The sequence below is a fragment of the Prinia subflava genome, chromosome 12 (assembly GCF_021018805.1).
Source record: "Prinia subflava isolate CZ2003 ecotype Zambia chromosome 12, Cam_Psub_1.2, whole genome shotgun sequence".
In the NCBI taxonomy this organism is placed as follows: domain Eukaryota; kingdom Metazoa; phylum Chordata; class Aves; order Passeriformes; family Cisticolidae; genus Prinia; species Prinia subflava.
In genome coordinates this window covers 674,432-687,923 of record NC_086258.1, presented here as the reverse complement: position 1 = coordinate 687,923, position 13,492 = coordinate 674,432, and the positions used below count along the sequence as shown (strand labels likewise).

At 47.7% G+C, this 13,492-nt stretch overlaps 1 protein-coding gene across 16 annotated transcripts in view; it reads left to right on the top strand.

Annotated features, from left to right (window-relative positions):
* EXD3 (exonuclease 3'-5' domain containing 3) overlaps nt 1-13,492 on the top strand; it is a 258,853-nt gene that overhangs the window by 101,000 nt on the left and 144,361 nt on the right. For all 16 annotated transcript variants that reach the window (XM_063409439.1, XM_063409435.1, XM_063409432.1 and 13 more), the window contains 2 exons: nt 2,821-2,894; nt 4,097-4,135. In XM_063409439.1, coding sequence (XP_063265509.1) covers nt 2,821-2,894; nt 4,097-4,135 — 113 coding nt within the window. The remainder of the gene's footprint in view (nt 1-2,820; nt 2,895-4,096; nt 4,136-13,492) is intronic.

Below are 13,492 nucleotides of genomic sequence, written 5' to 3'. Positions count from 1 at the left end.
TCTGCGTCTGTGCTTCGGGCGAGTGTTTGCCGTGGTCTTCCAGAGGTTTTTTAACATGAACCAGGAGGAATGTTTTCCTCGCTTGAGCACCCACTTGTCCGTTTGGTCTAACGTGAGATTTCCGTCGGTGTGACCGCCCCCACCCGGCTTCGCGCTGCCGGGAGTGCCGCGCCGCGGGGCAGCAGAGGGCAGGAGAGGGCTGTGCACGGCCACATCTGCACAGGTGAGCCACAGCTGGCCCCACATCTGCAGAGGTGAGCCCCACAGCTGGCCCTACATCCTCAGGGCTCGGGGACCTTCCAGCCCATGTCCAGGCTGCCACCAGTGAGAGCCCCAGCTGGGGCCTAGGAGTCCTCACCAGGCAAAATATGCTCTGTTAGAAACAAGGGAATTACATGTACAGTTTGACAGGAATGTCTTTGGAGGGGGAGCAGGAGATTATCCCCCTTTTTTCCCCCCCTGACTTCCATGGTGATTTTCCTCCAGAGTGTTTAACTCAGGTGTTAAATACCAGCACAGCTCTCCATTCTATTGTCTCTCTTAACAAGTTACCCTTCACCCCTCATGTTTTCCACAGAATCCTAGACTGGTTTGGTTGTAATGGACATTAAAGGGCACCCAGTACCACCCCTGCCATGGGCAGGGACACCTCCCACTGTCCCAGGGTGCTGCAAGCCCCAATGTCCAGCCTGGCCATGGGCACTGCCAGGGATGCAGGGGCAGCCACAGCTGCTCTGGGCACCCTGTGCCAGGGCCCGCCCACCCTCCCAGGGAACAATTCCTGCCCAAGATCCCATCCATCCCTGCCCTCTGGCAGTGGAAGCCATTCCCTGTGTCCTGTCTCTCCATGCCTTGTCCCCAGTCTCTCTCCAGCTCTCCTGGAGCCCCTTTAGGCCCTGGAAGGGCTCTGAGCTCTGCCTGTAGCCTTCTCCAGGTGAGTATCCCCAACTCTCCTGGGCGCTCCAGAGGGGCTCTAGCCCTGAGAGCAGCTCTGTGGCCTCCTCTGGACTCATTCCAACAGGAGCTGGGCCCAGGGCTGGGGCAGCTCTGCAGGTGGGGTCTCCCCTGAACGCTGGGGCAGAATCCCCCCTCCCCTGCTGCCCATGCTGGGGATCAGCACAGGCAGGAGGGTTCAGGGCTGGGGCAGGTCCAGTTCTCACCCACCTGCACCCATAGGTCCTTCTCCCAGGGTTGCTATTAGTCTGTTCTCTCTCCAGCCTCTCTGTGTGTTTTTGATACCTTCTTCTCTGGGTTTTTGTAATAAAATATGGAAACTCAGATTCAAACTCAATTCCTTTGCTCCATCAGAATAAAATGTCACCAGTGACTTCAAACATGTTTCTAGTCCATCTGTGTTCCTCTATGTTTTCCACACAGAAGATAAGCATTCAACTCCCCCAGATCTGCCAGAGTCTGTGCTTTGGATATTTCCTTTAGAAGCTCAAAGAGAAAGCTGTGCAGTGGCTCTTTTGGTTGGCCTGTATGGGTCATGCCATGGTTGTTTCTGAAGAGCTTTGAAAACATTAAGTGAGATGGTGGTGTTACTAATTTTTACATTGCTCCTGCATTCTTTAGAGAGTGTTCCTTTCCATGAGCTGATAATTTTCCCTTCAGATATTGTGACAATATCCAGAGGAAAGATCACCATATTTGCTGGTGCAATATCCTGTGTGATAATTGCAGTAATTTCCTCAGATGCTTTGAGGGGAAGGATTTGTTGTCACACTGTGGAAGATTAACTTACAAATAACAGCTTTAAGCATTTCTGCTTGAGGTGGAAATGGTCACATTCTGAGGTGATGCTTCAGGGCACTCTGATGAGCAGCTGTAACCCATGGGACATCAATCCACACCCCTCTGATCCCAGGCTCTGGTATCCAGAGATCGCTCTGTTCTCCTGGGCTTCAGTCCTTGGGCATGCCTGGTGTGGGGCACACAAAGGGATGAGGAATCAGTTTCTCCCTGTGGGTGCTAATTCAAGGGAGGCTACAGAGAATTTCATGATGTTCATGACTGCTGGCCCTGCTCCCTCTGGCTCCCAGTGAGATGGGTTCAGCCCCATCCGAAAGCCCAAGGAAGGCTTTGGTGAAGCCTTTCCCTGTACAGGCAGCCTGGCATCCAGCAGGAACTGACAGAGATACCTATGCTAACGCCACTTCATATCTTCCAGCCCTTATCTCTCCTTGCAGTGGATTTCAAAACAAGGTGCTATGTGAAGATCTTGGGTTTTGCAGTTGTAATGAGCCATATCTAATGAAGGTGACAGCAATAAAAATAATAACAACAGCTGTGGCTTGCTAGCTCAGCAAAACCGTATTCCCAACCCTCTTTGTATGGATGTGGAGCCTCTTTCATGGATCTGTGTTTTATCGGATAAAGTTCAGCCACAAGTTTACATACTGAGTGAGCTGTTCACAACTGCTTCAATGAATTAACACCACAAGTCCAATTAAACCCGAAAGAATGCAGCCTTTAGAGACTGAGGCGGTGCCCATATGAGGATGCTGCCTAATTAAAGGTGTGAAGTCATTGACTGTGGAGCATATTGAACCAGGGAGTGGATCTTATCGCTCAGGGGTGGTGGAAGCAGAGATATCAGACCTGAGAATTAGCATTGCTAATCACGGATGAAAGTGTAAATAACAGTTTATAGTTGAGATAAGCTGACAATGTGTGAGTCTGTCCTTCATTGTTCCAAGTGTGAGGGCATCCTGCCTTCCACAAACCCAGTCTGATACTGGGGAAGGAAAAGTGTAATGTCTAGACAGTAAAACTTCCAGGAAATGCTGTGTTACTTAAATGTCTTTTTCCTTCTTTCAGCTCTTTGCCCTAATGTCATAAATCAGCGGCATTTGAGAACCCTGAATTATCTCTTTTACAAGAGATTTGTTGAGGTAGGTGCTGTGCTGTGTGTGTGGAATGAGGATTTTTGTTACATTTACATTTTTAATAACTTGAGATAATCAAAATGTATCAATGGTTTATGATCAAGGTTTTTTTCAAGTTCTGCTCTTAAGCCCTCCCAACCCATCAGGGAAGACTCTGATGTGTCTTTGCTGCCTGCCAAACCCCCTGCCAGAGGAGCTGGGGAGGATGGAGCACTTCAGCCCCCTGCCTCTCAGAGCTCTAATGCTGGATGACATCACTGTAGGGAGCTCGGTCCACAGAGAGCAGAGAACATTTCTCCAGGTGTATTTGTTTAGCAGAGGGAATGGATTCGTGATCTGGTGTTCTGCTCTCTCTGGCCTTCCACTTCCTTTGTTTTGGAGAATTTGCTTAATTTAAAGTATCCAAGCTGGCCAGTTACTTCCATTAAGGTATCTTGGCAGCTGTTTCTGGACACAGTCCCTTCTTCTGAGAGCTCTTCGGTGCTCTCTGTTTACCATTCTCAGCTGTGTCTGAGCTCTGGTTAAATGGCTCCTTTATCTCACTAATATTTAAATTACATGCTTGGATATCTCAAAGCTGTTCTCTTTGAGGCTCCTGCTCCCTGTTTGCTCTTGTACCTTTCCATAAAAGTGACACTGACACTCCCTCTTTCCTCTGCTGCTCTGGAGTAAGGTTTGTGGTGGTTCTCATTCAGTTCTTGGCAGAGTGGAGAGCAGGTCCCTCCTGAGTTTATCCCCCAAGTTTGGCTCTGAACTGCATTAGAATGGGAATATTAACTTATCAGTTTCCTTTCCCAGACCTCATGATTCCGGAGGAGTTTTCATGATTTGACTCTTGAGAAAAAAACCTACTTTTATATTGTGAAGGCTCAGCCTTGCAGATGACCCCCGAGATCCCTCCCCTGGCTGGAGCCCTCGGGGTGGCTCCCATGGCTGGCTGGAGAGATGAACAGTCTGGGGACAAACTGCATAGGAGTTTTTATGCTTCATGTGCTGTAGTGTAAGAGTTCCCTGAATTCCCCTATCCAAGCTGTGTTCTGCCATGCCCCAGCTGGGACACTGAGGAGCTGAGGTGTCCTGTGTGTCCCAGGGTGCATTCCTTGCTCACAGGTGATGTCAGTGGGGACAATGAGGTGTTCACTTCTAGTTTGCTGTATGGAACATCCTCCCTTTCCTAAGATAGCTCAGCAGTGATTTTGTCTTTCCAGAAAACCATGACTGAGGAGAATTGGGGAGACCACATTCAGGTGAGTGTGGATTTCCCTCTCTTCTTTCACAGGGTTGGTTGCTTGAGGTTGAGATGTTTTAGCATATCCAGCTCTGGATGTTGCAGTCCTGCTATCACAGTTCTGCACTTTCTCAACACTTTGGAAGCAAAATCATAAATGCAGGGAAGGGCAAGGGAGAACACTTGTATTTTAATTCCTTTTATGTCTTTGAAAATGCTTTTTTGGCTGGAGTCAAACTAGAATATTTGGACAACTCTCAAGGATGCAAAGGGTGGGATTGTTGGGGTGTCTGTGCAGGGCCAGGAGTTGGGCTCAATCATCCTTGTGGGTCCCTTCCAGCTCAGGATATTCCATGGCTCTGTGATTCTGTGATTTAGATAAGATTATCAAGTACTTTCTTTTGCATTCCTGCCCTTACTTGGAAGTGAACACTACCAGTATTTACATTGATTAATGACAAGGAAGGAGGAAAAGAGACTGTCCCTCAGCAGCTAGCAAGGTGTGTGAGGAAACTAGGATAAATGTTAGATTCCCTCTGTGTGCTCTGACCATTTTCAATAGGTGATTGATGTTGTGACCTCTCTGTCTTGTGCTGTAGGACACAAGTAATTTTAACAGCACAAGGAGAAGGGAGCAGGGTGGGTTTTTCTTGATGTATAAACAAGAACATTCAGGCAATTATGGTTTGGCCTGATCCTATAATAAATACAAATGTGACAATGAACCAGCATGAAATTCCACGGTGATAAACCTGTAGTGGTTATTTATGTGTCCATGATTTCCCTGTGGAATTGCAGCCCCATGGTGAGTGTTTGCTCCTGTTCTGTGACTCCCCTCAGGTTGAATTCTGCAGGCATTAGAGATTTCTGAAAATCCATCTGAAGGGTCAGCATGGGTCTGAGTGGTAACAGGCCAGGCTGATGATCTGAGGGCTCAGGCACTGTTTGGACACACCAGAAAAGCAAGAGGACTGTTAGATTCTTCTATGGAGCTCCATGGGCTGGACACTGTGATCCTTGTGGGTGTCTTCCACTCAGGAGATTCCATGATTCCATGATTCTCACGTCAGGATGTGCTTTGGTGTGCGCAGGGAAGGGGTCTCTGTTGATGGTGGGGTGTGGGATCTCACTCTGGAGACAGGAGGCTCAGGAAATCTCTGGGAAGTGCATTTGTGGTGCCTGGTAAGCCCTGAGAGCACAGAGCTGCATGCTGCACTGGGGCAGAGGGTTGCCTTGGTTTCCAAAGGATTCCAAACTCTGTGTTTCCTGCTTGTTGCCAACTGGTGTATTTTTCACAACTGTGTAATTATCAGCCGAGTGGTGCTGAAACTTGCCTGTTATCAGCCTGACTTGGTGCTATCAGAGATCCCTGTCTCTGGCATCACTTGAAAGTGATGGGAATCTGTACCTGTGCATCTGCAGGAAGCTGAAATAACAACCTGTGCAGGCTGGTGGCTGCTGCGGGCAGGAAAAGGAGGGAATAAAGGAAAGATCTCTGAGCAAGTTTTGGTTTTCAGTGCAAAAACTAACATTGTCCAGGACTTTGTTGGTTTTGAAAGGTTGGGCTTTACAGGAGGGAATGGCTCAAAGTTCACTCAGAGCTTCATAGAATCCCAGGATCCCAGACATGTTTGGGTTGGAAGGGACCTAAAAGCCCATCCAATGCCACCCCCTGCCATGGGCAGGGACATCTCCCACTATCCTAGGCTGCTCCAAGCCCCATCCAGCCTGGCCCTGGACACTGCCTGGGATCCAGAGGCAGCCACAGCTGCTCTGGGCAACAGCTTCACAAAAGGCTAGAGCTTCACCTGTGACCTGACATGTTTGATCAAAAAAAATTCCTTAGGCTCTTTTGGAGCCAGGGAGCCCTGACATTTGTGTTGTGTGTCCCATCCCTGTGTTCAGCTGAGGCGCACATAAAGTTTGGATCTCCCAGGCTTTGCCTGGTCAGGCACTATTAAGGACAGGAGGCAGAGAAGGAGACACAATGTGATGATGTCTGGTCACTGAGAGGAATAGGAACCAAAACTCCCCGAAGAGTCTACAATGCCAAACTCTCAGTCAGAATTGTTGGATCATTTTTGGATGCTTTTTTTCAATTTGAAGTTCAAAGAGGTTGGAAATCTTCATGGGATTTTTTTCAACTTCAGAATTTTTCAAATTCTTTGCTGCAGCCATAAAAAAAAGACATAAATTATATTGATATGACTAGGTCTAGTGATTACATAGGTAAAGATATCAGGAATTATAGAGATACCAGAAACTCTGGTGAAGGTGGGACTGTCCTTGCTCGGAGCTTTGCCATTGCAGGCCAGTGACATTTTGGGACTGGGATTTTCTTTTGTTCGCCCTGGGCAGTGCAAGTACAGATTTTTCCTGTTCTTCCTCTGTGGGATGAATCCCAGCTGTGATCCTGACTGCTCCTATAAACAGCAGAAACTCAGGAGTTAATTGTGGGGCAAATAAAACCCATTTCCAGCCCTGTAGCAAACTGGGTTTGCTCCCTCTGCCTGCCAGTGCCCAGTGGCTGAGCCAGTGTCCAAGAAGGGCTGGCAGAGGAGGCAGGAAGGGAAGGAGAGGGATCCAAACCTCTTCATACCCTAAGAAGGCTGCCCTCATCCCCACTGGCTATTGCAGGCCTGGTCAGACAGGAGAGCTGTGCCTTCTCCAAGAGGAGGTGCCTGGAGGGCAGAGGGAGGGGAAGAAACTCTCTGTGCCCAGTGCAGCTCTTTCTCTTCATTCCCTTCCTAAGGGATCCTGGGCTGCTGGAACACAGGGAGTGCCTGTCCTCACAAGCAGAGGGGAAGGTGTGGAGGATACTGATGGTAGATAGGCAGGGAAAAAGAGGCAGGGCATGAGGCTCCTGTCTGTTTTCTGTGTGCCCTTGTGCTGCTGGTTTTGCACGCTTTGTGTTTGTCCTGGCTTCAGCAGCTGCACAAAGAAGCTCGAGTTGGGCAGAGCAAGCCCAGCACAACTGGTCTGTGGCTCTGCTCAGATGTGTTCAGGGTGGTCCTGCCAGTGACTGCAGGCCAGGAGCAAGAGGGGCTGTGGGGGGCACATGTTCCCCTGGGCATTCTGTAGGACAAAATCACTAAAAAGCATGGAAGGAGTTTCTCCATGGAAGGAGTTTTTCCATGGAAGGAGTTTTTTGCATGCTAGGCTTTCAAAAAGTAAACACACATGGAACTGTGATATCAATGAGAAGCATGGTAGGGGAGTGACTCTGGTGGCAGGCGTCACCTCTGGCAGTGTTTAGGTGTCAGACTGTGTCTGAGACACTTGCAGGAGGTTGTGGCAGCATGACAAGGGTCTGGCTGAGGGACACTTCTGTCTCAGGAGGCAGCTGGAGCACCAGGACATCTGAAGTAGCACCAGACACCTGCATTTTGGTGACCTGAAATGTCCCAGTTTGACAGAGAACTTGGCTGTAGGATAGTTCTGCTGCCCTGTTCTCAGCGCTGTTTTCTCACCGGTGTTTTGGGGGTCTTGTAGTTGGGCCCTTCTATACTCAGCTGCGCTGATCAGTGCCATATCAGTTTAAAATGTTATCTCAAACATACAAAGAAGTTATACCAGGAAATCTCTGTGTGTTTGTCTGGCCTTTCCTGCGATGAAACTCCTCCAGTGGAGTAGAGCTGTGTGGCACTGCCCAGCATTGCAGCCCTTGTGGAGACAGTGACTGGAAGCAGCACTGGGCAGGGTTCAAACCTGTTGGTTTATTTGGGACTGTCAGTGTTGTAACCACTGAGGGGTGTCCAGGACAGGGAATGGGTAGAAATGGGATTTTCAATTTATTGACCTTAAGCCAAGGGCTTTTTGCTGCTACATCTCAAACTGTTCTGTGCTAGTGTTTGCACAGGGAAACTATCCCTTAACTTCTCAAAATTAAACGTCTGAAACCCTTCCAAATCTGGTGCTCAGAAAAGCACTGATGTTTGGAAAGATATCACTTGTTCTGTGGCTGCTCGTGGGGAGCAGGGGCCTCTTGTTCAGGATGAGAGGCAGCAGCCTCAAGATGCACCAAAGAATATCTAAATTAGATATTCGATTTTTTTTTTTTTCATGGAAAGGACTGTAAAGCACTGAAAAGGGCTGCCCAGGGCAGTGATGGGGTCACCATCCCTGGAAGTATTCAAAAAATGTGTACATGTGGCACTTGGGCACATGGCTTAGTGGTGAACATGGTTGGACTTGATGATATTTGAGGGTGTTTTCTACCTTAATCATTCCACAATTCTCTGATTCTGCACTGGTTGGGACCACTCTGACCTTGGTGTGTGGTTTAAGAGTAGGGTGCAGGGATACACCTCCCAGAAAAGTGCCCTCGTTTTCTTCAGGCCCCTGTCCTGCAGCTCCTCAGTCTCCTCTGGGCTTGTGAGGATGCAGAGATGGGCCCTGGGGGCAGCTGTTTCCCATGTTCTGCACAGAGAAAGCCTGCAGCTGATCCCTGTCTTCCTCCAGCTGGGACAGTGACATAACTTACTTATTTTAAAATTTCTGACCATGAAAATCAAGCACTGTGCCAGCTCCTTCTCTGGGTGAATAGGGGTCAGATGCTGGTAATTCCTAGGAATTGCAGAACTCCAGTTCCACTACAGTTGTTATGCTGCTTACAGAAAATATTCAGAAATCTGCCCTTCTTTCTGTGCAATGCATTGGAAAAACATTGACAATTTCTGGTACTTAATAGGTGTAAATCACCTTAAACTGCAGCAAGGAGTTGATGTAATCTTATTTATTTGACCAATTAATTTCTAAATGGCAGTGGCTGATGCCAAGATTCTTTTTGTACAGAACCACTTTGACCTCAGTTAAAACACAAGCTACCTCTGGAATAAAATGTAAAAGCTCTTACACTCAAGGAGAGAATTTTTAAAGGGATTTTAAAGAGCAGAATGCCATTTATTTTTTCAAAGGTTTTTTTGTGGCCAGAGCACCTGGCCAAGACTCCTGCTCTGGAGAATCTTGAATAAGGACAAGGAGTCAAAAAGACTGCTTTGCAAATATCCCCGTCCACTGTTCCTCCCTGGAACCTCTGAGTTTAGGGAAACTTTTCAGTTGTTTTGAGTACAGCAACATCTCTGCAGTGTGAGGAACTGAATATCCATAGGGAATGAAGCTGTGTGTGCTGTGCAGATGGGAGCGGTGCTCTGGAGGTGATTAACCAGTGACTTGTTAAGTATAAGGCTTGCAGTATAAGGCTGCACACAAAATCATCTTTCCCTCTGGTTGGAGTGAAGCATTTATTCAGGGATGGGATGGATTTCATCACTCAAATGTCAAACCCAGACTGGCTCTTTTCCTGGAAGGTGGAAACCCAAACGAGTTTAACCAGCCAACATGGGGAATCTCCTGCTAGTACTTATAGACTTATTTAGCAGCAGATTAAACCAGTGGATGATAGTTTTGTTCCTTCTGGCCTTAGAAGTCTCAGGGAAGAATCATCAGTTGAAATAAATGTTCATGGTCCCACCAGTGGTGCTGCACGTGCTGCTTGTGACAAGGTGCTGAGCCACTTGAGAGCCCAGCAGCTCCCAGTATGGGGGTGTGCGTGAATATGCAGGAGCTGCTCCTGGTCTGGTTTTGCCTGCAGTCTGCCAGTTCAACCATCTGCAAAAGAATTGCATTTCTCTTTCCACATCTTTAAGCAGCTCCCTAACAGCTGCCTAATTGCAGAAAAGAGAAGGTTTGATTTTTCTTGCCCTTTTCCCCTTTGCAGAATAGCTGGTGTTTATACCTGGAGTAGTGACAGGTTTAAGGTCTGCTGTCTCTCTTGGGATGTCAGGACTGGGGAAATTGCCTTGTTTCAGGTCAGAATTGGCAGTCTTTCTTCCCACAATGTCTACTTGTAGCTCCCATTTCTCCTTCCATTCCTCTCCCTGTGTTTTGTCCCCTGTTCAGGGACTGGCAGGAGCTCAGTGGTGGTGACAGTGATTTGACACTCATTCTGCTTTTTCCCTGTGCCATTTTCTTTGGATTCACTATTCTTGTCGGAAGTTCGTGGGGAGAGCACACAGCCACAGCATGGTTTAAAGGGAATATTAAACCATGAACAAACTGGAATTTGTAGTAGGAGGAAAAGTGGGATGCAAAGTATCGATCTCCTTCCATTTTTTCAGTTCAGTTTGTCAATGGGGTCATATATTGGTTGGAAGCCGAAATAACCCCAGTTACTGGAAAGCAAAAGGATGACTGATGGGGCTGGAGCAGAGGACAGGCATGTCTGTGACCGCTCCAGGAACAGCATCCTGTAATTCCAGGAGCTGGACTCGATGATCCTGTGGTTCCCTTCCAGCTCAAGGATCCTCTGATTTCAGGACTGTGATTCAGTTCTGCAGCTGCGTTCTGCTCTCAGGAGAGAGCAGGCAAATGTGCACCTGTACTCATGAAGCTTGCACTGCTGGGCTAAAAGAAATGGGAAATTTGCATTGAACAAAGCCCTAGCTGCTGTGGGAGAAGCACATGGGAAAAGCCAAACATGCAGCATGTTCTGTGCCTCCCCAGCTGAGGAAGAGTCTGTCAAAGGATGATGTGTACAGTTAAATGTATATACTTCCAACTATTTCCTGCATGGTTTAGGCTGTGTTAATTCTCTGTAAGACCTTGAGGGCTGGTGTGTCTGCTGTAATTGTAGTAGTTTTATTTATAACAAATCCAGCCACTTCTAGATAAATAAATTGTGGTTAAGCACAAAGATGCAGATGAATTCTGGTGTAATATTACAGTAGGTACAAAGAAGCCAAGACAAACTACCATCACTTGCTGTCTGATCTACAAAATTGTCAAAAATGTCCAAAACAATTCTAAAAGTCAGCCAATAATTTCTCTGAAGTGATGTAAGATGTGTTTGTTCAATAACTTGAGAAAATCAGCCTCCATTTATGAAGTATGGATCTACAGGGCCAAGCTGGGGATTGACAGAGCTGGGTGTCTGATTCTGCTTCAGGGAGGGATTGGCAAGGGATCCTTGGAAAGCTCAGGACCTCAGTCCTAAAGTTGATGGCCAAATAGCCTTAATGTGCAAACGAATTAAGTACTGAAGAGTGAAGAGAGGAAACTGGAGAGAACACACTGGGGAGGAAAAATCTCCTTTAAATTGTTTTGGTGTGTTAGAGATGCATTCTGACCTTAGCCCCCTGCCACCAGCCAGGGCCAGCGTGCTGCTAAGCACTGTAATTACATTTCTGTCACTAGCAGGCATTCACTCAGCAGCACAGCTTCATCAGAAGGAGATTTGGTATGGTATAAAGAAGAGCTAATTGGCTTATGGCTGTAGGTTGAGAGGTCAGGGATAGATTAAGGAGTTAAGAGCATCAGTGAGCTGTTCAACTCCACTGGGGTGTGCTGGGGGAGGTTTAGTTCTGCCAACTGGGAAAAGCATCCTAGGAGAAGGAAACTATACAAGAATTATGATTGTGCAAAACCTTGTAGGAATGTGTAGAATACAGCAGGGCCTTCAAATCAACATCAGGAGTGGTGTCCAGGATACCTGTTAGTGACTGCAAACTGCAGCAAGTACAGGGTAAAAGTCACAGAATCCCAGACTGATTTGAGTTGGAACAGACTTCAAAAATCATCTTGTTCCAACTCCCTTGCCCTGGGCAGGGACACCTCCCACTGTCCCAGGTGCTCCAGGCCTCATCCAGCCTGGCCTTGGACACTCCCAGGGATCCAGGGACAGCCACAGCTTCTCTGGGCACCCTGTGCCAGAGCCTCACCTCCCCCACAGGGAAGAATTTCTCCCTAATATCTGATAAAAATCTCACTTCTGTCAGTTTAAAACTGTTCCCCCTCTCCCTGTCACTGCATCTGTACAAAGTCATTCTGTGTTTTCAATAAGCTCCCTTTAGGTACCAAAGGGCCACAACCAGGTCTCCCCAGAGCCTTCTCTTCTCCCAGCTGAACAACCCCAGCTCCCGTTTGTATCCCACAGAGTAAAAATGAGGACAGACTCACTTCAAACAGGCAAATCCTCATGTTCCTTTTGCTCCAGGACCAAGGGAACCCTGTCAAGAGCCCTGACATTGCCCTGTGCAGCCAAATAGGGAAGGGCAGGGGGAGAACATGGGACATGGAGCTTGCCTGCTTCCCAGGGTAGCACAGAAGGAGAGGATGGATTCACTGATAACCACCAAAGCAAACAACAGGGCTCTGCCTGAACTCTGTTTGCAGGTGGGAGCGAGTTCTTACTTGCAGCTCCATGGCAGGAGCCCCACGATGCCCTCGCCCCACGAGAGCTGCTATGACCTGGGGCTGTGCAGGTGTGGGGGCTCCCTTTGCCCAGCATCACTGTTTTCCACACACACAGCCCTCTCTGCCCTTCTTACCCAGCCAGCAGTAAAATGATCAAGCCATTCAATAATCATCTCAGATTATTTAAACCCTGTAATCGATCAGTCCCTGTCTGAGTGCTCACTGATGGATATTGGCTTCTAAAACCTGTGCAAATCAGCTGCCTTGCACACAGATAATCAGGCTGCTGGCAATCGATAGTTTGGCTGTATTATACTTTTAGGCAAGATTAGTTCCCCAGTTCCCTGCCAAGAAGAGAACCACATAAACAGAGGATTGTTTAGAAACAAAAAAAGTTCCTCTTGAAGGAGAAGTCATGTAAATGGGAAGAAACAGGAAACTAATCTTCCCTTGTTCACTCTGGAAGAATGCATATCTCTGAGGAATGTTGTAATTATGGATTTAGGAAATCAGTCCAATTTGCCAGGGTGTGAATTTCAGAGTTCATTCAGTCAACCCTCTCAAGCATTTCTCGTTCAGAACAAAAACCACCAGGAGCTGAAGTGTACCAAAAGAGATTAAAGAAGAGAAAAATTGACTGCCAAGCTTTGCTTTTGGGAAAGATCTTGCACAGATACCGATTATTGCTTTGGCTCTGAACCAGGGAGGTTTGGGCATGGCAAAACAGAAATAAGTGGTAACCCATGTTTGTCCCATGGGCATCTCTTTTCCATATACTAATGATGGGAAAAGTTTGTGCTCCTGAGCAAGTATTTCCATTGTCCGGATTTTTGCTTATTTACTTTGAAGGCTTTCCTAAACAGAAAAAAGGAGACTTCATTCCTAAGCAGAGTCCATGGATTCTCATGATGTATGTGACTGGGTATGGGAACACTTACTGGAGTTCCTGGTGGGTTAGTTGCACACTGGTTTAGCTCGTTAGGGTCAGTGCCAGGGCTCCAAACCAACCGGGAAGGCACTGGAGTGACCTCAGCTCCTGCACATCCTGACCAGCGGATGAGGTGTCACCCTGTGCGTTCAGTCCCAGCAGAAGCACAGAAGGCAGTGGCTTCACTCCTTCACACACCTGCAGCTCTGGTAGCCTTGTGGTGACACGGAGCTGCAGGGCCCTGGCCTTGTCCCC